Source organism: Zonotrichia albicollis, chromosome Z, assembly GCF_047830755.1.
Source record: "Zonotrichia albicollis isolate bZonAlb1 chromosome Z, bZonAlb1.hap1, whole genome shotgun sequence".
NCBI lineage: Eukaryota > Metazoa > Chordata > Aves > Passeriformes > Passerellidae > Zonotrichia > Zonotrichia albicollis.
The window spans coordinates 15,808,087-15,833,067 of record NC_133860.1 but is presented as its reverse complement, the minus strand read 5'-3'; the positions used below and the strand labels follow the sequence as shown (position 1 = coordinate 15,833,067).

General features: G+C 44.8%; 1 protein-coding gene across 3 annotated transcripts in view; it reads right to left on the bottom strand.

Moving 5' to 3' along the window:
* LOC102061741 (phospholipid-transporting ATPase ID) overlaps nucleotides 1-24,981 on the bottom strand; it is a 108,081-nt gene that overhangs the window by 20,078 nt on the left and 63,022 nt on the right. For all 3 annotated transcript variants that reach the window (XM_074533105.1, XM_005491738.4, XM_026796275.2), the window contains exons 16-28: nucleotides 24,119-24,307; nucleotides 23,219-23,334; nucleotides 21,635-21,799; nucleotides 19,964-20,075; nucleotides 18,815-18,920; nucleotides 17,842-17,989; nucleotides 14,825-15,008; nucleotides 13,048-13,271; nucleotides 11,619-11,702; nucleotides 10,411-10,656; nucleotides 8,962-9,100; nucleotides 6,948-7,078; nucleotides 1,990-5,079 (exon numbers count right to left, since the gene is read on the bottom strand). In XM_074533105.1, the coding sequence (XP_074389206.1) occupies nucleotides 4,858-5,079; nucleotides 6,948-7,078; nucleotides 8,962-9,100; nucleotides 10,411-10,656; nucleotides 11,619-11,702; nucleotides 13,048-13,271; nucleotides 14,825-15,008; nucleotides 17,842-17,989; nucleotides 18,815-18,920; nucleotides 19,964-20,075; nucleotides 21,635-21,799; nucleotides 23,219-23,334; nucleotides 24,119-24,307 (2,066 nt within the window). In that variant the 3' untranslated portion in view covers nucleotides 1,990-4,857. The remainder of the gene's footprint in view (nucleotides 1-1,989; nucleotides 5,080-6,947; nucleotides 7,079-8,961; nucleotides 9,101-10,410; nucleotides 10,657-11,618; nucleotides 11,703-13,047; nucleotides 13,272-14,824; nucleotides 15,009-17,841; nucleotides 17,990-18,814; nucleotides 18,921-19,963; nucleotides 20,076-21,634; nucleotides 21,800-23,218; nucleotides 23,335-24,118; nucleotides 24,308-24,981) is intronic.

Genomic DNA, 24,981 nt, shown 5'->3' with positions numbered 1-24,981 from the left:
AGAAGACTAGCTTTGGAAAAACTGAAGAGTAGCTATGCTGCAGATACAGCCAAAAGCACTCAGAGGTCAAGCCCAGGCTGCAGGGCTCTGCAGCCTTCCTGTGAGCCTTCATCACATCCTGCAGCAACACACCTTTATCACAGGGACAGGGCTGTCTGGGGGCTGTGATTGGGAACTCAGCCCCACATTTACTGCTGGGAGAAATGGCAGCTCCCTCACTCCAGGATATTTACATCAGCCAACACATCAGCAGATGTAGCAGAATGTCCTTGCCAGCCCTCATGGAAAAAGCTTGGCCCCGAGGACAAGGCACCAGTTTAAAGCATCAGCATGCGCAGACTTATTCTGTGATGACTTCAGCTCCTCCCCATGTTGTCAGGCATGAGAGGAGAGGTATTTATGTAGCTAACCTAATTTAGCTAACAATTGTGCATGTTCATAAGAAAATTATGAAAAATAACCACTAAAACAGTGTTGAAGAACACAGAGATGATGAGGCTGTAAGAAAAGCAAACACAATTCTAGGCGAGGCAGTGAAATACCAGAGCTATTGTACAGGCACTGATAAAAGAAGCATCGTGCAAAAAAAATTCTGGTCACCCGCATTTAAAAATTATAAACTCAAATGAACAGGTGCAGAAAGGGCCTGAGGGAAACAAAAAACCTATCAAACAAGAAGAAACTTAAGAGCCTGGCTTGTTTAGCCTAGGCAAATGTAGGCAGAGAGCGGATAGGATTGCTGTCTAAATATATCACAGGAGACAAACAAAAGTGCTGAAGCAAAAGTATAAAGCTGGCACGACAACAAGAGAATAAATGCAGTGAACACATTTAGGTTGAAAATTAGAGAGAGAGGAAAATCAACCCTTAGGACAGGAAGCTTTCCAACTGGAATACCTGGATTTAGAAAGAATTTTATCAGAGGTCTCATGGGGTTAGAGATACAGTGCATGTGCCCACAGACATCCAAGAGGGCCTTTGTGCTCCTGGTTTTGTTCCAGCTGGTAATTAGCATGGGTCATTACTGAGATGTCTCTATTCATGCAACAGACTTTGCTGAGTATCCAACTGGAGAGCCCAGGGCAAGCACGTACTGCTCCTCTGCCCTCCCATTTCCTAAGAGCTGCTCACAAGTAAGGACTTCCAGGCTGGAGGTCAGTGGGAGAGAGTTGTGTGGATGCACACGGGCAGAGTGAGAGCTACCAGGCAGCCTGGAATGCAGGTGTTGCAGTTAGCAGTGGAGAACACCCTTGATGTGTCTCTGCCCAAACGCACCTGCTGCCCCACAGTATCAGGGACAGAGATTGCTCACTGTCACCCTGTGGGTTCAGGAGAGAGAGCTGTTCCAAGCTCTGCTCTGCTGCAGTGTAAGACAAGGAAACACGTCATCACTGGTTATCAAGAATCACAGAATGGTTTGCATTGGAAGGGATCTTAAAGACCACCTTGTTCCATCCCCCTGCCATGGGCAGGGACACCCTGCACCAGACCAGGTTGTTCAGAGCCCCATCCAACCTGGCCTTGAGCACTCCCAAGGATGGGGCACCCACAGCTTCTCTGGGCCTCCTGTTCTGGTGCCTCAACACCATCAGAGCACTTTCATTATTATCACTATCACTATCATTATCATTCTCGACCCCCAAACTGCAGCCCAGCAGGGCAGCAAGTACAGGCACAACAGCAAAACAATGTTCAAACTGTGAATATTTATATTATGGAATAATGAGGAGGAAAAAAAGGAAGAGGGTGAAAACAAACTCCAAACTCTATTTCAGGGATTAATTTTTGACATGTCTGTGAAAAGCCAGAGCCTCATAGAAGACCAAATTATAATTTTCAGACACGGCACAGACGATGACACGCGGTCTGACCTGTCCCAGGGAGCCCAGCAGAGCGCTGCGCACACGAGAAGCAGCGGCCCCGCTCCTGCCCGCGCAATTCCCGCACAGTTTCCGCACATTCCCGCACCGCCCCGACGCCGTCCCTTACCGAGCGCCCGCATCGCTCCGCTGTTTACAGCCGCTCCGCGGGGCGGGCTCTCCGCGCTGCCCGCCCACAACGGGCCCTCCGCCTAAGGATGTCTGACGTTTCCTCTGAGTTTCCTCCTAAAACATCCTAGCCAGGATGGAAAATTTTGGGAATTTGTGTGCTTCCCGCGTCAGGATACCGGATGAAAAGGGTGGCCGTCTCAAATCCATTGTCCCACAGACCGTCCCCCCACCCCGTGCACTTCTGCGTATAAACTTGTTACATCAATTAACAGTGTGCCACGGAATCTATCATCCCAATATTCTCTTTTTATTAAAAAAAAAAAAACAATTATTTTACAAAATCAGGAGTGATGTAGTACAGACATCACTGCCAGCTGATGTGTTTCAGATGCTGATTGTGTCAAACCACCCAAAGAATTGTATCTGGTGCAAGCTCACCAACAGCTTTATTATCCCCTACATGTTGTAGCCAACATTTTCAAATCCCCTTTTAGCCAGAAGGTGAGTACTTCGCACGTAAACTGTATGAGAAGAGAAGCACAGTGTCAGATTTTCCTTGCTCTGTCAGCACAAGATCTGCCTCTGCTGCTCTGCAATATATTCTGCTGCATCAGATGCCAGGAACAGCTTTGATAGGACTTTCAATCCACAGACCAGTCTGGGTATCATGGCTCTGTCTGCTTATCTGCACAAATTCTCCTTTTCCCCCTAACCCCAGGGAGGCTGATGTGAAAAGTAAAATCCTGGTCAGAAAGCCATGATTGTCTCTGCAAAGTGAATGGTAAATCAGGGGGAGGTGACAAGCATGAATTACCAGAGTGGTTTCCTCAGCCAGAGTGCAGGCTCTCACTTTACTCAGGTGTCTCCTTCCAGGGGAGATCACCAGATAATTTACTCCTTCCCTAGCAAGCAGCTCCTAGACACTGAAGTCTGGACCCAGCCCCAGCTCCAGTTTTGCACTGGCCATGCTGAAATTTAATACCACAGTTTGCAACAAGCCTCCCCAAGCAGCAGGTGCAACGGACTAGTATGGTTGTGGTTTTTGTTTTTTTCTTTCCTGCACTGAGTTAAAACACAGGGAGATGAAACCTTCTATTAGAGCTCAAACAATCTCACACAGTATGTGCTGAAACTGGGACCACAGGCAGCAGGGTGTTCCATGACACGGGGACATGGCTGGCCTCTTGCCATCATACACTGCTTCCTGACAGCTCAGAGACTCAGGGCAGAGTCTCATAAATATCAACTGATTACTGCACAAAAAAAAATCCAATTCAAATTATGAAAGGAGTCTAAATTTGTATAATGGAGCTGAAAAATAAAACCCAACCTCAACAAAAAAACAAAACCAAAAAACCACCCCGGTAACAACAGCCAGAGGCTTAGTCCTCTGCACAAAAAAAGCTGCATTTAGACAGCTCAGCAGTGCTGGCAGGACAGACTCTCATGCTGCCACGCTGGCCTTCCACCCAGTAACCCTGCTGATTATGGAGCTGCTGTGACAAAACAGCGAGCAAATCCCAGTCCCTCAGGATCACCACGTCTTTAGCTGCGTCTGTGCATTTTAGGTCCCTCTGCTGGCAGTCAGACTGGTCGGATTTTCAGCTCTCTGCTACCCGCGTTTGATAGATAACCTGTTCCCAAGTAAAATTTGAGCCAGCACAGAGAAACACTGCAGCCATGAAACACTGCAGAGACTCCTGAGGCCTCACTGAGTTCCTCTGAATTGTGGCCACTCTGCTCATCAGGGAGGGTGAGGGAGCCACCAGGCCATGCTTATCCCTCACATTGAACCCCAGCACCAGTGGAGCAAAGCCTATTTCAGCTGCTGGCCATGAAATAGCTTTTCTGGCTTCAGTAATTCTGGTGTGATCACCATCAAGCCAGATGTGCACACACCTCATTCTGTTAAGGGGGGGCAGATGCCTTGTGCTGGCAGCTCAGCTGAGCCCTAATCATGGCATGGGCTTCTCAGGGGCCAGATTTCATGGTTTGATCCATAAGGAAGCCTGAGTGCCTTCTGCTCTTTTATTTTAAGTCTAAATTAAATGGCTGGTGCCCAGTTACAAAGCTTGAGAGGGTTCTGAGGACAATAATCCTTTACAAGAGCAGATTTGCAACCCAGATAAATCAGGGCAGGCTGATGACTGTCAGCTCCTGGTCCCTTGACCTACTAAGGGTTTCTCTGAGCTTGCAGCACTTCCTGATGGCAGATGTGGGAAGAGGGTGGTGTTTGGGTACTGGCCATCTCTTGAGAAAGTGGATCACAGTCAAAAGGCTACAAAATCACACGTTACAAAGGCTATGGATTTGTGGGTTGTGTGGCTGGACCTAAGGCACACCTGGGGTCAATACTGTCACCCCAGTAATACGGCCCAGAGTCGATTCATGAAGAAAAACAGAAGGCACATGACTGAGAAAGACATTGCCAATTCAACCTTTTCCTCAGGCTGAAATTCTCTTTGCTCTGAGGTATATAGTTAGAGGGAGAAAAAAACATTATCATTATGAACAATCTCAGGGAGCAGAGATGCCTCCCACAGCACACTCTCTCTTGTGCCAGGGAGGCCCTCTGGGATACCAGAGCTCCAGCTCACCCTGCTCGCCTTCCCCAGCAGCAGCACACGTCTCTGGAGAAGAAACTAGAATCAGAGAGTGCACGTGGGTGAAAGGAAAGCCCCAAGTCCTTGATTTGGCAGCCCAGAGGGCAGAGTTCTGGGTAGCCAGTGTCTTGGTGCCTTGCAGGCAGCACAGCCTCCTCTCCTGACAGCCCTTTACTTTGGTTTGCTTTGTTAATCTTTAAGGGGAAAAAGGGGGTGAAGGGGGGTGTGTCTTTTTTCTTCTCTCCTTTTTTTCTCCTCCTCCGTTACAATCCTTTGTGTTTATATTTGTCACTGTTGGGTGAAAATGTTCCCGTTGTGGCAAAAGGTGACTTTGGCCTCATGTTCCTCCCGGACATGATGAGGGCTCCGAAGCCGTGCTGGTGGGAGAAGGCGTAGCCGGAGCGGCGCGTGCTGGTGCGGCGCAGGCGCCGCTTGGGAGAGGGCGGAGGGGGCCTCTTCTTGGCTTCCTTGATCTTCAGTAGCACCTGGGAACCGCAAGAGAACGCAGGAAAAGCAGAATCATTATTAACAAGCATCATTAAGTGCATCAGTATTAACAAGCAGAGCGGAAGGGGAGCAGAGAAAGGGAAACAAAAGCAGGGAATCCAGAGGAAAATTTAGGAAAAGGCATCTATTCTATTCTAAAAGGTGTTAATGGGAGCATCATCTGTGAGTCGTGGGAGGGAATGATTTCCATGATTTCCCCACATCTCTGATATGCCATGGTTGGGGTATTGCTGTAGGACTTTCACTCAAATCACCCACAATGTGAAAGTCATCTCAAAAAGTCAAAATTCCAGAAAACTAATAAAGAAACATTCAAGGACTGGCATATTTAATATAGAAAACAGGCTAGTAAAGGGAGTTTCTGATACATAAAAGCTTTTTATGATTACAATGATGAATGTTATAGAACTATGAAATCATAGATGGCTTGGGTTGGAAGGGACCTTGAGGATCATCTCATTCCAACCCCACTGCCACTATATCAGGTGTATCAACACCTCATGCAACTTGGCTTTGAATGCTCACAGGGATAATTGAGAGATTCCACTATTCCTTGGCAGATGGGAAATAAATACTGCACTTTATTTGCAGATAGTGGCCTTTCTGCTCCCAGGTGGCCACTGAGTTAATCTGCTGCCAAGAACCTTTTCAGAATGGGGCTGTCTAATGCTGCTCTTGAGAGCCTGTGGCTCAGCAGAACCCCCAGCTGCCAGACTCCTGCGCTTCTTGCTTGGCACAATGGCAGCGGCAGGTGCTTGGCCTCTCTAAACATCAGGCCTGTCTGCCACCATCTGGGGGACTCTGTGGAGCTGGAGAGCTGGAAACCCACTCCTATCCTGTGACCATTCACTTCCAAGAGGAGGCAGAGAGGTAATTTTGTGCTAGAGAGAGAGGGATGCTCAACCTCAGCAGTGAGGCTGGGATTCTGTGCGACAGCCGTGTTTGAATTCTGCTCAGCTGGGGTAAACTCTGCCCATTTTTACACCCCCCAACTGCCTCCAGCTGTGTCCCAAGGACCTCCCTACCCAGCAGTCTTCTCTAGCACCCGCCTACCCTCTCTGCGAGGGCTGAGAATTCCCCTGATGTTCTCCTACAGCCATCCCGGGGATGACCAGGGAGGGCGTCAGCTGCGGAGCCTTGCCCTGGGGCTGCGCTCTGACCCGATTCGCAGCAGCTCGGTGCAGGGAGAGGAAGGAAGCACGAGGTGGCAGCAGCATTCAGCAAATGCTCCTGCTTGGGAGCGAGCCCGGGGAGCTCTGAGTGCGCTGATGCTCTTGAGGGGTCCCTTGGCTGCACTGAGCAGTGTGCTCCCTGCCCACTCCATCGCTCCCTGCCTCTCCCTGCCCTTGTGCCCTCACCTTCATATTCCCAGGGATGGGAGGGAAGCTGGTTCCAGAGGGGGCATACAGCCATTGGCTACAAAAAGTAAATTCTGAAAGAGGTAAAAAAATCCCCAGCAAACATATATTCCCTAGTGGAGGGTGAAAGCCTGTGGTCTGCCAGGCTAAAAACTGCACAGCATCAGGGCAGGAGGAACATGCCACTCCTTTGCCACTGAGCCACAGCGCTTAAACCCTGCACCTAAAAATAGTGCAGCTTTCCTGCCTCAGAGCAATCTAATCCACATCTAAATAATCTCAGCCTTGGTCCCAGCTGCAGATGGTTTGAACCGTGCCAAACCCAAAATTCAATCCTTGTTCTCTGGGGAGTCAGGGACAGACAGATGGCAGCAGTTGCACCAATACAGACACACTGCCCAGGTGATGCCAAGCCCATGAAATGTGGCTCCACAGTGAGCCTAGGCCATGGCAAGCAGGATTTCTGGTTTAATGAGGTATCTCCTTACTTTGTCACTGGGAGTAGGCTTTAACTGAGCCTTCAGGAATCGGAAGCCCACCACGGGCAGCACGCAGAGGGCGATGCTGAGGAAGATGGCCAGCCACACGTTGGGTTGGCTGAGTGTGTTACGAGCCGTACCTGGAAAACAAACAAACGCACACACGATTAAAACTGCAAAAGCAGCAGCTCCCACCATTATTCCCTGCTGCTCTCTGTGATTTCAGAGCACCTGGCAAATAGACCAAAATACAAGGCAGACTCATCTCCAACATTGAAATCACCTGGCTGTAGAGAGAACTGCAAAGCCAGTGTCACTGTCTGAGATGAGCAAAGAGAAATGCAATGTCCAGACATGATTGCAGCAACAACCCAGGTGGACAAGGGTGTCAGAGTGAGTCTTTTCTCTCTGTGAAGAGTCAAATCACAGCAAAGGATTGATATAAACATTCAGAAGACCTTAAGCAGCAGCCCAGGATTCCAGTGCAAAAGGAAGAATAATGCTTTCTTGCTTCCCTGCACCATTTCCTAAAGGATATGAAATACTGGCTCTGCCCAGCAGGCAATGGGAATCACTGCCCTTTGTGAGAGGAGCATGTGTTGCTCTGGGGAGCTGCACAGACAGTGTAGCCTAAAGGGGTATTGGCAGCACCACTGCTACATGGTGGCATGTCACTGACACCTCCTTTGAAACCAAAGTGCTCATTTCTGGCTTTTACAAAACTGTGGGAATGTTGAATAGAACAAACAGTCTGCAAAACCCTCATTACAGGACTTAATGATGCTGGTGTTGGCAGTATATTTGCTGAATATTTTCTTTCCAGTTGGCCAAATTCTGCTGTAATACAGCTTCACTGAAATGTAAGTAAACAAGTTGTCTTAGTCCAGTCTAAAAACACTTTCCTTAAAAAATGGTTTCAAACTGGCACCTTATTAAGAGGCCCTCAGCATTGTGCCTTCTTTGACCAATGTAGTAACAACAGAGCAGCAGATGAGATACCCCTGGCAAGTGAGTTATAACCATCATAGAATCCTCAAGGTGGGAAGAGACCTCCAAGATAATCCAGTCCAACTGTCCACCTGCCCTGGGAAATTGAACAGACATTCTGATTTCTCTCACTCAGCATTTTTGATTCTTGAAGCCATCTCAAAGTGGATGTGATCATCTGCTTGAAAGATATGTTGCAACAACTAACCTGCATCTCAGATATTTCTAAGGCCTTTGCTGTTGCAGTGAAGATAGACAAAAGAAGTTTTTACTGAAAAAGTCAGTAAAAAATGAAGGCATTGATTAATACAAAGATCTGAGACTTGAAATAAAAAGTGTTGGGATTTCATAAGTAGAGACTCATAACAATGTTTTATCTATATTGGCTATGGATGCACAGAGCTATTAAAAACATCTGAATTGCTTTTAATTACTTTGCTTACATATAAGTACATGTTCTTCCTGGTCAAAGTCTCAGGAGATGGACTCATTTTTTATCCTTAATTTTTTGCACGTGTTCAGAAATTTGTTGTGTAAAATAACTACAAAGACCTGGTCACCACTGGTATGTTTTGTTGTTGGGGATTTTGCCATTTATCCTGGCACCATAATTACATGGCATTTTTCTCATGTCTGACTGGATGTTGTACTTCTATGCGTTCCTATGCCAAAATGTTAACTTCTTTAAAAAGATCACACAGCTACAAATAAGACGCTCCTATATAGCTGTAAAACTTGGATATCTGGAACCCAGACATAGAAGAGCAGCAGAAAGCATTCCATCCAGCTCATCAGGTTTATTTAAAAGACAATTCTTATGACTGCATGGGAATCTTACACAAGGAAGGGAACATGGCACACATTCACCTGGATGGATGGGATTCAAAATAAATCCCAGCAACCCTCAGAAATATCCTGGCATTTCTTGCAGAAAAGGCAACCAATATATCCTGAAATATACATAGAAATGCTTGGAAACTTTAAGCTCTGCAGTATATCAATTCTGAGTGCAATCCAGATTTGTCCCCAGGCTTACCAATGAAGGGAAAGGAGGCTGTGAAGATCAGGTACATGCCGTCACTGTACATGGTGAACGTGATAGCAAAATAAACAGAAAGGCTGCCCCAGATGAAGAACTGGTTGACAACTGTCCAGTAAGAGGTGTCCAAGCCAATCTGAAAGAAGAGAGCAATGCAGCTATTGTCAGTGCCTTCCTGATTTAGCAGATCTGTGCTGAACACAGCTTGTCCTCTGCTTTGTACATCTCCCCCTGAGCATGCTATTCATTCAAGCCTCAAGAAATAACAGGTCACAAATCATAAGATTCTGGGAAACCATTGAAGGCAAGATTACTATATTTATCCTGTTGTTCCCTCTCCTCAAGCATTCACTAGTGGCCAGTCCCAGAGACAGGATATTAAGGGACTTTAAAGATCATCCTGTTCCAATCCCACTGCCTTAGGCAGAGACACCTTCCACTAGACCAGAGCCCCATTCATCCTGACCTTGAACACTTCCAGGGATGGGGCATCCACAGCTTCCCAGGGCAACTTGTGCCTGTGCCTCAACCCCCTCACATGGAAGAATTTGTTCCTAGTATCTAACCTAAACCCACTCTCATCTCAAAGCCAGTAACTCTTCTTCTATTACTCCATGCCTGTGTGAAAAGTCCCTACCCAGCTTTCTTGTGGCCCTTGGTAAGTACTACAAGGCTGCAATGAGGTCTCCCTGGAGCTTCCTCTTCTCCAGACAGAGCAATCCCAGTGTCCTCAGCCTCCTTAGCAGAGGTGCTCCAGCCCTCTGATCAGCTTCATGGCCCTCCCTCTTCTGGACTTACTCCAACAGGCCCTCATCCTTCTTATGCTGAGGGCCCCGGAGCTGAACACAGTATGTTCAAACAAGTCAGGCTTCATTTCCCCACTCCTTACACTGTAAGTTAGGAGAACAAGTCTGCAAAGACTTCAGACAGCAGGAACTATTATCCAGGAAAGTGTGATTGATTGGTTTTCTTTTCAGAAATCTCTCTCATCCTGATGGTACCATCTGACTTTTCTACCACCAAGTCTTAGCTATTTCTTCCAGCAAGTTCAGGCTGTGTCACACATACATCATGCACTGGGCCAGGCTGCAGAGACATCTCCATAATGGAGAACCTATAAATAACTGCCTGATGGCAGACAGACAGCCCTGTGCTTCAAACCCTTCCCATAAAACTAGAACATGTCCTTTTCTATTCCCTGCCTTAACTAATTTGTCTGTTATGACTGTAATCTTCCCAAGGCAAAGACTCTTCTTTCCTGTCACCCTGATCTTTTATAGCATACAGATCTCCTGTTCTGTTGAACTTAGGAGACTAATCTGGTGTCAAGAGACTTTTTTTGCAGGATTGCACAATGCAGTAGCAAATGCAATGCTGTCAATGGCCCTCCAGATGCTGCTATCATGAAACAACTAATTCCTAAAACTATTACCTGGGATGCCTTACCTGTACAGACACCACGATCAGTAAGCAGGTCTGGGCCATCAGAGCAAAGGACTGGTAGTCAGCAATGGCCTTCCCATCACTCCTCATTGTATTGTACATGGCCCCATAGGGGATGAAGAAGAGGATGAGGGAGCTGTAGATCCCTTGCAACATGCACTTGACAAACACCACCTTGTTAAAGTAGAGGTTTTGCTGGCCAGGCACATACAGCTGAGGGAACAGCATGCTCCAGCGATCATCCACATCCTGAAAGCAGAGAGGAGACAGTCAGATTTGCTGGCAGCTACCCAGCCAAAGACACAGAGCCAGTTAGGGCTGCCATGTCCCTGTGACATGCATTTCCATGAGAAAAGGCCTAGCACACAATTCACTCCGTTGTGCTTACAGGCATGGCACATCCCAAGGTCACCATAAAGTATTTTACCTTTCTTGTGCTAAAAAAAAATTGACAGCTGATAAAAAAAGAAAGAATATACACTTAATCTAAAGCAGACTCCATGGTCTGGTCTCCAGAGAATTGTCTGGAAGCTAAGAGTTAGAAAATACCTCCTCATACAGGCAAGGCTGTCTCACTTGGATCCCTTAAGTGTCCAGAGTGGAGCACTGATCCACTGGAAAGTAACCAATGCCCCTTCATTTAACTTGTAAAATGCATATAGGAGCAGCTTTATTGCTCCTTTGTCTAGTCAAACAGTAATAGTGAGGTTGAAACTTGTGTGAAATTACCACAGAAAGAACTCACTAGAAAGGCTGAACTTGCAAAATCTATTTTCAGAGATCCAGTTAATAAATTGTTTTGTCTGGTCATTAGGAAGTCACTTGCCAGGCTTCAACAACACAGGTAGTAGGGTATGACTGCTCCAGGGGAGGGTTGCAATGGCACCTGCTGCTGTAGGCAGCAGCATAACCCAAAATCTCATCACACACTGAAACCTATAGGCCAAATCAGGGTAATCATATTTATCTCAACTCCCTGTTCCTCACAGGACTACTTAAACCCAAATTATGTGACTAGAAGGGAATACACCTTCTCTCTGGTGCATCTTTTTTTTTTGCGATTTAAGTTCTCTCTGTCAGATTATTATTTCAGAGGTTACCACAGTATGTAGCCAAAAGGTCAGATGCTTTTGCTTCATGGAACCAACTCAAAATACCTGGATACAAAACCCCTATGAATAAAATCCCCAAAGTGATGACAGAAACAGTACCTGATCAAAGAGACTCATTCCTAGCACTGGGAGAGAGGTGTATACCAAATTGTAAAGTGTAATGAACCACTCATCATAGACAGTCTGGGAAAACAAAAACAAAGCAAGTGAAGTTAGCAAAAAGTTGTGCTTTCCATTTCTTTGAAAGTATATGCAATTACCTGCTGCAACACCTTGGTTTGAGTTGATGCTGAGACAAAAGGGATGAGATGACTCAAACTCAGCATCCCTAAAGAGGGGAAGGATCACATTATGCCAGCCCAGCCTGCTGAGCACCCACTGCTGGCTGTAGCAAGAGCAGGATCCCTTTGCACCACCCTGCACCCCCAGCCCCTGATGTCTGCACTCCCCATGTCTGTGTTTAGTTGGAGGCTGGTTTGCCATGAACCAGCTCCAGTTTTTTCACTCTGGATGTGTTCCTCTGGCAAGCTCCTGCTGCCCACAGGCATCGCAGGTTAAACTGCTTGCTCCAAATATGCCAACAGCACAAGTGTAGATCTTACAAGATCTGCACCAAACTCTAATCTCTGTCATCAGCTGATGGTTGCAACCACTTTGAATACTTTTGAAATTCCTGCAAGTGATGCATGTGCTTCATAATGCACCTAAATGCCGGAGAAAGTTTATACTGTATATTAGGGAAAAAATCTTCATTGAAAGGATGGTGAGTGTTTAAAAAACATGTGGATGTGGCACTGGGGGACATGCTTTAGTGGTGAACATGACAGTATTGGGTTTTTGGTTGGACTTGATGATCTAGGAAGTATTTTCGAATCTTAATGATTATATGATTACACAATATATATTCTGTCTCCAGGTATCCGTCCTCCAGCAGCAGCAATGGAGGCAGCAATATCTGCTTTGTACCTATGTGGCCAAGGAATACAGACCTGAGTTTGTTCAGTGAGGTGGGAGGAATGGCTTAGTTTATTTCCTTATAAAATGTTTCCAGATACTTCACTTGGAAATGCTAAATGTAGACTTACAGAATGGTTTTGCTTGGAAGAGTGCAGTAAAATTCATCTAAATCAACCTCCCTCCAATCAGCACAGACATCTTCAGCTAGGTTGGGTTGCTGAGAGTCCCATCCAAACTGACCTGGAATGTTTCCAGGAAGGGGGCATCAACCCCCTCTCTGGGCAACTTCTGTGAATGTTTTACTAAGTTCATTGCAAAAAACTACTTCATTGTTAATCAATCTAAGCTTAGTTTAAAATCATGACCCTTTGTCGTATTGCAATAGGCCCTGCTAAGAAGTTACTCTACAGCTCTCTTGTAGCACTTTTAGGTACTGAAAGGTGCTCTAAGATCTCCCTGAAACTTTCTCATCTCCCAGATGAACCAGCCCTCCACTCTCAGCCTGTTTTCACAGCAGAGCTGCTGCCTATGACCATCTCCACGTCCCTGATGAAACTGAAGCCAGACCTACCTGTGCTGAGAAGCCAGAGAAGAAGCCATACCAGAAATGCACCAAGGTGAAGGCAAAATTCTTGTAGAAGAAGTACTTGAGGAACTTGCACATGCGGATGTAGGACCAGCGCCCGTGGACCAGGAGCAGGCGCTGCAGGTAGCGGAACTGCGCGAAGGAGAAGTCGCTGGACAGGACCGCCTGCATCCCCTCCTGGCCACTGATGCCAACCCCAATGTGGGCAGCTGCAACAAGAAGGTCGTTGGTCACTTCACTATACCAAGAGTTTTCACTGCCCTCTTTTTTAAAATTCATTTTTAAAATGAATTATTCAGCATTGAATACCGTGTTAATTCCCTCACAGCCTTCATAGAAAGTCAGAATGAAAAGTTTTTAAAACAAACAAAAAAAAAATTGGTGCACTAATTCTTTCAGCAGCACTATGATTTTGGCTCTGTGATGCATTTCCCATAAGTGGGCTTTTATTATTTGAATGAAATTATAGGTTCAGTGACAGTTTACAGTTTTTTTCTGAATGCTTTCCAGCAGCACAAATACTGTTGTTTATAACGGCTGCTATTATGAAAAAGGAACTTTAATTTATATTGACATGTGACTTTTATTTAATATGCATGCAAGTCCTTCCAGGAGCCTTAAAATATCATCCCAGACAGGCAAAATCTTCAAACCATTTTAAATTTTCTCAGACACTGTGCTAAAAGGCAGTCTGTAGCCTTTTTATGTTTCCTGGGCTTTATTAGTTCAATCAAATAATAAGATAGAAGAGCCACATATTTTTTTTTTAATAGTAACTTGCGTTTATTAAACATGGACATAAGCTTAATGTGACAGCTAATTATACAGCTTTAACTAATGAATACAATCTTAGTGGCTGAAGGCTGGTTTGATTCAGATGTTTCCACTGAACTGAATTGATAAAACCCCGTAGTCTCAATCCTCTTGTGGGGGGAATGGATTAGTTTCTAATTATTATGTACACTTTAACTTTCTTCTCCTTTCTTTGCTGACTGCCTGACTTATCTCCCTTGAAGCTCTCTACTTAGCCTTTTCTTTCTTAATTAAGAGGCTCCAGTTAATCAATTCTTGCAAATTAACACAAGGAATATTAGCAATAGGTCTGTCTGAATAATCTTAATTTAATTATACCTAGTTAGGATTTTTTTTCATAAATTCACTGAGGTAATGCAGCATCAAATGATGCTCAAGGATGGAGAGGCCTGGAAGCCTACCATATGTAACTCAAGGGACATAATTAACAAACAGTCCTGACACAAATAAATGCTGAAAAAGCACCCCACATAATATTATACAGAATATTTACAGGCACAAAGATTTTATTTCTGCCTTGAGTCAGGCCCTCTATGGTCCACACTGTTTGTTATATACATTGTCCTTGCAATGGTGGCCATGCAGACACACTGATTGACATATCACAGCCCAAGCGGGCTTTTCATAGAATCACAGAGCCATTTAGGTTGGAAAACGCCTGTAAGATCATCAAGACCAACCATTTTATCTGCTCTAAGGGAGAAACCAAAAAAGCAACCTTAGCTCCTGAAGGAGCCCAGTGTGACCCACAAGGCAGGAGACACAACTAACCTGTAGTGAGAGTGCTCTGTAGAGATCTGCCAAAACCTGGGACACACACACATGTTTCTACAAAGAGGGTGGTACAGGAGGCACTCAGATATGTGTTCCTGCTGCTAGTCTCCCTCAGAGAGCAGGCACCTCTTTGAGTCAGTCTGCTACAGCACGCTGGCTGTCAGCCACCACTCACTTTTGATCATGCTGACGTCGTTGGCTCCATCTCCGATCGCCAGGGTCACAGCCTTCTTGTACTTCTTCACCAGCTCCACCACCTGGGCCTTCTGCAGGGGAGTCACCCGGCAGCAGATCACCACTTTGCACATGCAGGCTGTTCTCACCAGCTCCAGCTCCAGGTTCCCTTCCAGCGCGTAAGCCTGGAAAGGAGGAAAAGAGGAAAGGAGGAAAGGGAGCGCTCAGGGCAGGCTCACAGCAGCTCCTGGCCTGGCAAAGAGGGTGCAGTGAGGTGCCCACCACAGCTGAGCCAGGCCCTTACACCAGTGTGGGTGAATCCATCCACCCAGTCACAGGGAGCATCCACACTGCACATCACACTGTGCACCCTACTCCTACAAGGCTGCACTTTGGGGCACCACATCTGGATACGCACCACAGCTGGGTATGCACCACATCTGGGTATGAACAACAGCTGGGCATGCACAGCACCTGCTCTGGCTGATGTAACCTGACAGAGGGCAGAAGTGTCAAACACCAAAAGCAGGAAGCTGCTGCAGGGCCTGAGACAGCCTTGTGTATGTCCATGTGAGAGAGTCTCTGCTCATCCCTCTTGGATTACTATTTAAGCTCTGGGAGATAAATAGGAAAGATTTCAATTTGTTAAGTGCCTAATTAAAAAAAAACATGTGAAAAGTTAAGCTCAGGTGGGCATGACACAGCAAAACACAAAACTAAGGAGAAGGCTGCTTTATTCTGAGTACTGACCTTTTAAATCAGTCAGCTGTGTTATTTCTATTCAAGAAGCACTGAGATAATTGGATGTCTAGTCACCCCTCCAGCTTTTCATGAGGAGGAGGAAGCAGTGTGAGCTTTTCAAATTTCTTTCAGATCATGCTTTATGGCTCTGTTCTTTGTTGTCTCTTTTTAGCAGACATGTACGGAAGGAATCTTCAAGGCTCACTCCTGCTCAGAGCCATTACAGCAGGGCCCACTGCCTTCTCTGTGCAAGGGAGACAGTCCTCAGGCCATATATTCTTTCTTTTTGAAACAGAGAGCTGTGAGTCACCAGTGTTCCCTTTTTGCTCTGTCATGGCAGCAGGATTGATCCACAGGAGACCTTTTCATGGTTCAGCCTGAGTAGTGATGGTTAGTGCAGTCAGAGATGGCTTTTGCCTCAATTATCCTCGCTGCACAGCGCCAGCCAAATGTTACCACTTTGTATATGTATAATATACCACTTTGTATATTAATGGAGCAGCTGCATACAAATAAAGTGGGGTGATGATGCCATTAAGGATGCTGACAATTTTCTGTTCACTGCTTTCTTCAGGCAACCCCAGATGTGTGCATAGCCCAGCACTGCCCTCACACCCCTCTACAGGCAGGGATAGAGCACTGAGCAGGTGCTCTGTGTGGGACAGTATCACACCATTGTTCAAACTTGTAGAAGTAAATAAATGACATCTAGATTTGCCTGCACTGTCCTTGTGGTCCCCAATGAGGAGAAAGCCAAAATCTTGGTGGAACTCATTGTGTCTGCTGTGTGGACTGGCTGCTCCCACACAGCCCAGACTGTGTGGGACATATCCCCTTGCCAGGGTGTAGGCCAGTGTGTGTTTTTCCAGTAATATAAAGAAAGCTTTGACATCACTGCCAGAGGCTCAGGGGCTGCTCTGCAGGCTGAAGGAATGGATTAGGAACAGACAAGGGGCTTCCAGCTGATGTCCATGCAATGTACATGGACCAAACCTGACAGACCCCTTGTCTGCTTTGCAGTGGGAATCCGAGGATTATGGCCCTGGAGTTCAAGGAGAAGTGAGTGTAAAAGAGGGAGAAAGGCAACCTAGGCACTGTCTGACAGTGTTTGGGGTCTATACACATGGTACATGAGCCAAATGTAGAGAAAGATGAGATTTTTTTTTTTTCCTGGGCTGGTGTAAAGGTGAGAGTGAAAATTTCTGGGCTGTCATTAAGGAAGGTAGCAACCACAGGGAACAGAAGCACTTTGTTTCTGGGGGGTGGCACCTCCCAGAACTTTCTAAATATGTCTATTTGCTATGTCTATTTGCTTTCGCTGAGATCTGGGACAGTAAAATACAACAGATAAATAAACCTGACATAAATTACATATTCCTCGCAGACAGGTTTGAATTGATCTAAGTTGTTTTTTCTTTCCTTTAACTGGTTCTAAAAAATTTCCTAATATAGATAATTTATTGCAGAGTTTCACTGTTCTCCCCAGGAAGACATTTCACCCAGAACTCTCTTATCTCAGTTTAATTCCATTACTTGGTTTACCTGTTATAATTTTGAAGAGTATTACCAAGATTGATCAGTGTTCTCCAGGCTCAGAAATCCCCCATGCTTTCCAGATCATGCCTGACTCAGATATTTTTGTACTCTCTCCCAGTCTGGTGTTACCTACTCTCTTTCTAAGCAGTTAATGCAAACACTGAGCACCAAACAGATGTGGGATAACCCTCTGCAGATGACAGCTAACTGTTGTTTTAGATCAACAGTGAGGCCTTCACTTCCCCAGCAGTCTTTAATCTGTCACAATTTCATCTAGAGTGTATTGTTTCAGTTTACTTGGAAGATCATAGGAGAGAGTATAAATGAATTAGTAAAGTCATAATATCTATATCCTATAAATTAAGCATATCTGTTTTCAGCTATATTTAGTAGAATATGTCCTTGGCATTGAAACCCACGTCTCATGTTATCTTCTTGCTGCAAATACAAACCTTGTTATTTTTCTAGTACGTTTCCAGAAATTAAATATGATCCAGCTACTCTATCCCTCTTGTTCACCAAAGACCAAGGCCAACTCTTCTCTGTTCCTGAAACATCTTCTGAAACATTGTCTGTCACCTTTGATGCCTCAGATAACCACTGAACCTAGTCTTCAAAAAGGAGGGGAAAACCCCTTGCCCTCTAGAGTTCAATTTTTATAGCATTTTTCAGACTTTCAGTATGTCTTGCAGTAAGTTTTTCAGGGAACTCATCCCTGGCAAGGTTCTGAACCTTCCTTACCAGGCTGTGGCCAGTGATAACCAGACCGTACACCCCATTTGCTTGCTCATCAGGTATAATTATTTGCTTTTTTGAAGATTTTTCAAACTGAATGTTGATTTCATCACTGTCCAGAAAGGAGTCTGGCTTCATCTTTTTTCTTGCATTCCTAAAAAAAAAGAAACCAGGATAATAATGAAAATCTGAAAATCTTGCAAATATATACCTATGTTTTGTAAAAGCAACTTTTTGAAAACAAAAATCAATGCTTCCCTTTGATAGTTCAGTCCAATTTTTGCTGTATCCCTACAACACTATGCATTGTTTAGCTGCTACTGTCTGCACAGATCATCCCCATCTCTGAAACTCTAACAAAGTGTTGCTAAACTTCTGCTGATTTTAAGTCAAACAAACCATCTGAGTGCCATGAAGGATGGTATCCCAAAAGACATGCAGTTTTCTCTGCATGTTGTCTGGCAGCCATCTACTCCAAGAGAAAAAGACTGTGAACCTTTCCCATTTTCCACCTTTACCTAAGAACCTGTGTCTACAGAGGAGATGAGGAAGGAAGGTAAGTTCTCAGACACTGCCAAAAAAGTATCCAGACAAAAGAAATTCCTAGACAGAAGGAATGTGAATAAATAGCAAGAGCAGTACAGCAACAGCATAGCCCAAACCTGGAGCCAAAGCCTTTGTAGCTCAGGACCACTTGTTGGTCAATTTCAGCTGATATTCCCTATCTGACTCTGCTTTTAGAGTTATAAACCTTTATTTAATTTGAGCTCTTGGATCAAGAAGCTTCAGCATTTACTCTCAGAGGAGATTTCTACATTGTGTTTAGCTTCTGGATCTTCCAAGGAGGCAGCTCTCCCTTATCTAAAGGAGAGCTGAATGAACTGCAAGAAGGAAAGCTGACAGGGAAAAAGAAGGTGGAATGATACAAAACACAAATAATGCTAGTGCATGGCACTGAAACTGTTTTTCAGCCATTTACCTCAGCTCATTCAGTACGTCATCAGATGTGCTACCTTCAACAATGAAAACTTCTTCCATGTCATCATTCAGCAAGTTGCAGGAGTAACCAATATTCATTGCTGTCTCTAGGAAAGGCAAAGCAGGAAGATAATCCATCTCAGCAGCCCCAAATTAATCCATTTCTGTGACCTTTTTGCTCACAAAACAAAAGCTCTCTTTCTGACCCAAAAGAGATTGAAGCCTTTCAGAGTCAACAGTAAAAGAACCAGGAGAGCCACTTTGATGGATATAGCAGCAAATTTGACTTCACAAGACCACAGGAAAAAAATAACTCCACCAAAATGAAAAAGCTTAAAATACCCTTTGATAAACATATTTGGAGCAACAAAAAAAAAACCATTTCAGGCTGATTCAAATTTTTTTTTCAGGATTTTTAACTTGCCCTCTCCCTGCTTCCAGAAAAGCACCAAACCACAGCTCTGAAAAAGAATATGACATTTTGCCCATAAAATTCTGGAAAATATATTTTGGTATTTTATAGCAAAACTATTGCATTTGGAACATGACAAAATTAAGTATTTCGTTTCTCTCAAAAATTCTCTGCTCATGTTTTGGATGAAATTATTTGCAAATACTTTTGGTCTCCCTGAAGCAACATTGTTTCAGTGAAAATGCTGTATCTCCAAAAGAATTCACTGGAGTCTATTTGCTGTTCTTTCCATCTCCAAAAGCCCATGTTTTCTCCATTTCTATTTGGGATGATAAGAGCCAGAAACAAGCTGAAATGCACCCAACATCCACTTTAAAATTAAAGTTTCTGGAAAGCAGGACAAGGTTTTTTTCCAGCTTCTTCATCACCTGAATGATCAACTGGATGACACCTTTTCACAGCTTATGTCAGGGACTATGGGATGCTTACTGTCACCTCTCCGAAGGCAAAGGATGCTGCCTTCACCCTGCTTCCACTCTCATGACAGAAATTAAGGACAGGCACGAACTAGTCATCTGGTCTAATTCCAGTTAACTGAAATTTTGCATAGCTGGCAATGAAGCAAAGCCGTGTAAGTTTGTCTTCGGTGCAGTTTTCAAAGAATGAGAACACAGGTCCTAGCAGAACCACCCCACCAGTGGAGGAGAAGAGAAGCAGCCAAAGTTGTAGTGCCTTTACCTTGCTTATCTCCAGTGAGAACCCATATCTTGATGTTGGCTTTGGCAAGAGTCTCAATTGTCTGTGGGACCCCATCTTGTAGCTTGTCCTCTATGGCTGTGGCACCTAGCAGCTTAACAGAAATGGCAGGGAGCTGGTTAAGTCCTCCCACTGCTACCAAAGGAGGCAGCATTAAATCTAATTATTTAAGCAAACACAAATGAAATCCCCAGAAATAAGGTTGTACTGATTGTCATTCTTCCTCAGCAAATTTACTGTACAGAGTACAGCCCTAATCCTGCAGATGTTCTAGGCTCTAATCTCCCCAGACTCCAATGGATTATGCAAGTGCATGAAATTATTTGCAAGAATATTTGCAGAGCTACAGGCCTGTGTTGCTCCATGTGTTCCCTTCACAGCAGATAGAGATTTAATAGAGGGACAAAGACACTCTGGATCCAAGAGTGTCCCCAAACCTCCTCTGGTGTGGAACTTGATCCCAGCTGTGCTGTACAGCAGATGTCACATGGCTGCTAAACATCTTCTCCAGCCCTTAACAGAGCTGTGCCTACCCCTGGTCCACACTGTCACACAGCTACACCACAGACTGCTCAGGACACAAACCTTCGTTTTTTTGAAGTTACTGCTTTTTTCTGCTGTTTGAAGGTATTTGGTGGCTTTAACCTGTCATCAAAGAGACACGGAGGTTTCACTGCTACCACTAACCTCCTGCTGCTTGGAGACTCAATTCAGAGGTTGGGAATTTAAGCCTGGGATCCCTTTTGGCACCCTGAGATGTCCACGATACATCAGCTATGAGCATTATCAATGTAAGTAACAGCTCTAAGGGAACTTCTCTACTTCTCGAAACTCTACAATCCCTGTTTTACAGTAGTTCTGATCCAGCTAGAGAGACCATGGAACTTCCAAAGGCCAGCCTTTTCCTAGCTCACACTTGCTTCCCTGAGCACTGCTGGCATTCTGGCATACAGCTAATGGAAGGAGCAAAGGTGTCTGCCAGGATTTCCGGGGTTTCAAGAAAGCACTGCCACGAGTACAAAAGCTGGATTGCTTCTCTTCAGATCACACACATGCTTTTCATTCATTTTTCATGGATCTAAAACACAGGCAAGTCCTCCAGGGCATTTAAAAACTGTAACAACTCTTGGGGAGAGAAGAATGACCCCAAAGATCACAGTTTAGTTCAATTTCAAGTTGACATAAACATGCTCATGGATATCATCTACCCATCCTGCCCAGGGCTGGAAGAACAAAGGAAGCACTCTCATGGGCACTGGAAATTATTCACTGCCTGCCATTTCAAAGGCTGGAAAATAAATAGATCAGCCATTTGCACATACAAAGGATGGCTATGAAATATTTGTGTCCACGTCATCTCCTGCAGGCTCTGGTATGTCACTTCATCACGAGAAAGCTACTCTGACACCCATGTGAGTTAAAATAAAACCATTCCCCTGAACTGGTGGCTGACACCCCAGTTGTGGGCTCCTGAAGGAGGTGCCAGTGAACACCCAGGGCTGCCGTGTTCTGACCTGCTCCTGTCACACAGCCCACTGTTGCAGAGCTGTTTGCAGAGCAGTGTTTACCAAAGTCATTCTGAGCTGTTTATTGACAAACCACCACCCTCGCTGCCTCCCTCAGAGCCTGGCCCAGATTCCCTGAATTACCAACCATTAGGTCTTTTTCAATCTCCTCATACAGCTCTGACAGTTTGTCTTCCCGTCCCTCCAAGGCAGTGCTTGCTTCGTGGTGACGCCTGATCCAACCCTGGAAGTAGTCTTCCTCCAAGCTCTTATAGGCCACCACGAGTGTCCTCAGGCCTTCCCCAGCAAACTCCTGCAAGACAGTGGTGAGACAGAGGATCCCAGGTCCAAGAAGAACAGTCTGGTCACCTGGGCTTACAAAGGATCTTCAGAAATCGGATCGGTAAAAGCATCTTGGTAAAGTTTACAGAGGAAAGGTGAAAAAATGACACCTTAGGCCACAAATGTTGGGGTATTTTTAAATAGCAATTCAACACCACTTTATCATTACCATCTGTTGTCCTTATGGAAAAAAAAAAAAAAAAAAAAAAAACAACAATCTCAAAAGGGCTTTTATACTTTCTGGCTCTAAATCTTTACACTAACCAAACATTTGTTTCTCAGGTTTGTATTTCTCAACAAGAGGTTCAAAACAGCGAGACCTAAATAAACACTGAACACAGCCTCAAATTTTGGACGTGGGTTCAACATTTTTAGGGTATGAATTCTGGATGAAATGTACTGCAGGAGCATAGCTAGTCATGGCATCTCAGCAAGCCCTTATAACTGTGATTTTGATGGACAGCATGGAGCTCAGTGTTTGGTGGAACATCACAGATGCATTTGTGAAATGCATCTTTGGGAGGTTTCCCCCAGGCTTGAAGTAAAGGCGCATCAGAAACAAGTCACAGGTCCTCTAAATGTCATGCATTGGATTTGCCATCTTTGTCCATATTACAGAATCATGGAATGATAGAATATCTTGAGTTGGCAGAGACCTTAAAGATAATCTCATTCCAATCCCACTGCCATGGGCAGGGACACTTTCCAGGAGAACAGGTTGCTCAGAGTCCCATCCAACTCAACCTTGAATGCTTTCCAGGGATGAAGCATCCACAGCTTCTCTGGACAACCTGTTCTAGTGTCTCATCACCCTCACAATAAAGAAATTCTTCCTAATAAATCTAAATCTTCCATCTTTCAGTTTAAAGCCATTAACCCTTCTTTTATAACTACTTGCCCTTGTAAAAAGTCCCTCTCCAGCACTCTTGTAGCCCCTTCAGGTACTGCAAAACGTTATAAGGTCTCCCTAGAGCCTTCTCTAGGCTGAACAAACCTAAACCTCCCAGCTACAGGAGATGTGCTCCAGCCCTCTGATTATCTTCATACTGATAGACTCACTCCAACAGGTCCATGACCTTCCTCTGCTGAGGATCCCAGAGCTGGACAGTGTTCCAAGAGAGGTCTCACAAGAGCAGAGCAGAAGGACAGAATCACCTCCCTCTATCTGCTGACTGTCCTGGAGCAGTCCACACGGCACCAGGTTCTCATGCCTAGGCAACTAATTTGAAACCTAAAGCCATAGAAACTAATTTGTTTCTCTATTCCATAAATTAAAATTGGTGCTTAAGTGCTGTTTCTAAAATCTGGGGGTTTTTTTCCTGAAGACAAAGTATGCTGGAGAAAAGGAAAACATCAAATGCAGAGATGTTGTTGAGAAGGAAGCTCTTACATTCAGGTGTTCTGTGGTCTCCTCTTTGAGAGAGTTGCAGGATGGATGAAGCAGCTCATAAAGAATGGTGTCAGCCCCCTTGCAGTACAAAGTCAGGTCACCTTCTGGACTCCGCACTGTGAGGAAGAGGAGAAGAAATGCTACAAATCCCAGACTGAGTCTTTTGCAGTACAAAGCCCTTCCATCAAAACCAAGAAAAACAGTTTCTACAGGTGTCTGAACTTCCCCAAGTTTTGGCAAATTCCCATGAATCAAGACAAGCTCTGCTTAGAAAAGAGAGTGCAGGTCTGAGCAGCCTCTACGTTGTCTCTACAGGCAGAGCTTCACTAAAAAGTGAAGAACAACTTGTTTTTAGGGAAGTAGTCCTACTTCTCCTATTTTCCTACCAGTAAACTGTAATTACAATTACAATATTCCTGAAATATTAGAGAAAGTTGGAGTGTTAATAAAGGCTGCAAAAACTTTCTTGGATAATTTCTCCATTTTTGTTTGGGAGAAATTGGGAATTTGTTTATTGGGAAAAAACTGTTTTCTCAGTTTGTTCTTGCTTTCTCCTGTCCTACTTCCTCAAATTTCACTGAAAATTTAAAAGCTGATTAGAAGAAAGGCCTTTCCTGCATTGTAATGAGGGGAGCAAGATATATGAAAAACTAAGTGGCTTGCATCACTCTGGTCCAGATGCTAAGATTTATCCCACCTGCCTCCTTTAAGTATTTTTCTGGCACTGTTGCTGTGTAATTATAAAGTCAAAGCAGCCTATCTCAAATCTGCAGAAACAAATGTTATGCAGATCACATTGCAAAGGAGGTGTCCTAGAAAAATTCTGCATCATAGCAGAACGAGGGACAGCTCCAGAACCTAAAATGTCAGGAAGGAAATAAAGGAGCAAAGGGAACATACCAATCACAGACATTCGCTTGCGAACATTGTTGAAATCAAGAATAGCCAGAAGTTTGTAGACTTTTGTTTCTCCCATTTCCACAACAGTGATGGTCTCTGGTGTGCGAGCCCGGAACACAAATCCAAAGTTTCTGGCAGCAGTGACTAGGGCTCCCTCATCAGGAGATTGTGCTTGATACACCAAGTTACCTGATATGCAAGAAAAAAAAGTAACATTTTGGACTTATTTCTGAGCTAAAAAAAAAAAAAAAATACAGTATCCAAGATATAATACAGCAGCTATCCCTTTCCTTTTCGGTCTAGCCACAGAGGTGCAGCACTAAAAAGCACCTTATGTGCACACATCTCCATCATGTCCCACCAACCCATCCTCCAGGACAGGGCAAGAGGCCCTCTGGATTATTTTGGGGATTTTAATCACTTCTTTGGCATCTAACATCTCACTGACATGACAAGTTCCTTGGGTTTAGCCCCTTCTAGTCAGATCTGCATGTATTTTTCACTTCATACCTGTCAATTAATTATAGCCTTTAAAGCATGGCTTTCATCCTGTCATTCTGACCTAGTAGCTGTGGGAATACTGGGTGAGAGGAGCTAATGAATCCCCAGTGCATAGATACTCAATGTTCTTTGCTTTCTGGGGCTAGGAGCAGAGTAGAGAGAGAGCAGGGCAAGCCTCAGCCGCCTCAGGGCGCTTGCAATTTCCACACTCGAGAGATGTGGTGTTTGCAGTAGTGTCAGCTCCACCACAGGAACACACAGGGAGTGGAGGCCCTGGTCCTTTCTCTTCCTGTGTGCCATCTCCAAACACACTGATTTATGTGTAGCCTTACACTACAGAAAATCACCAGGGAGCCAAAAGG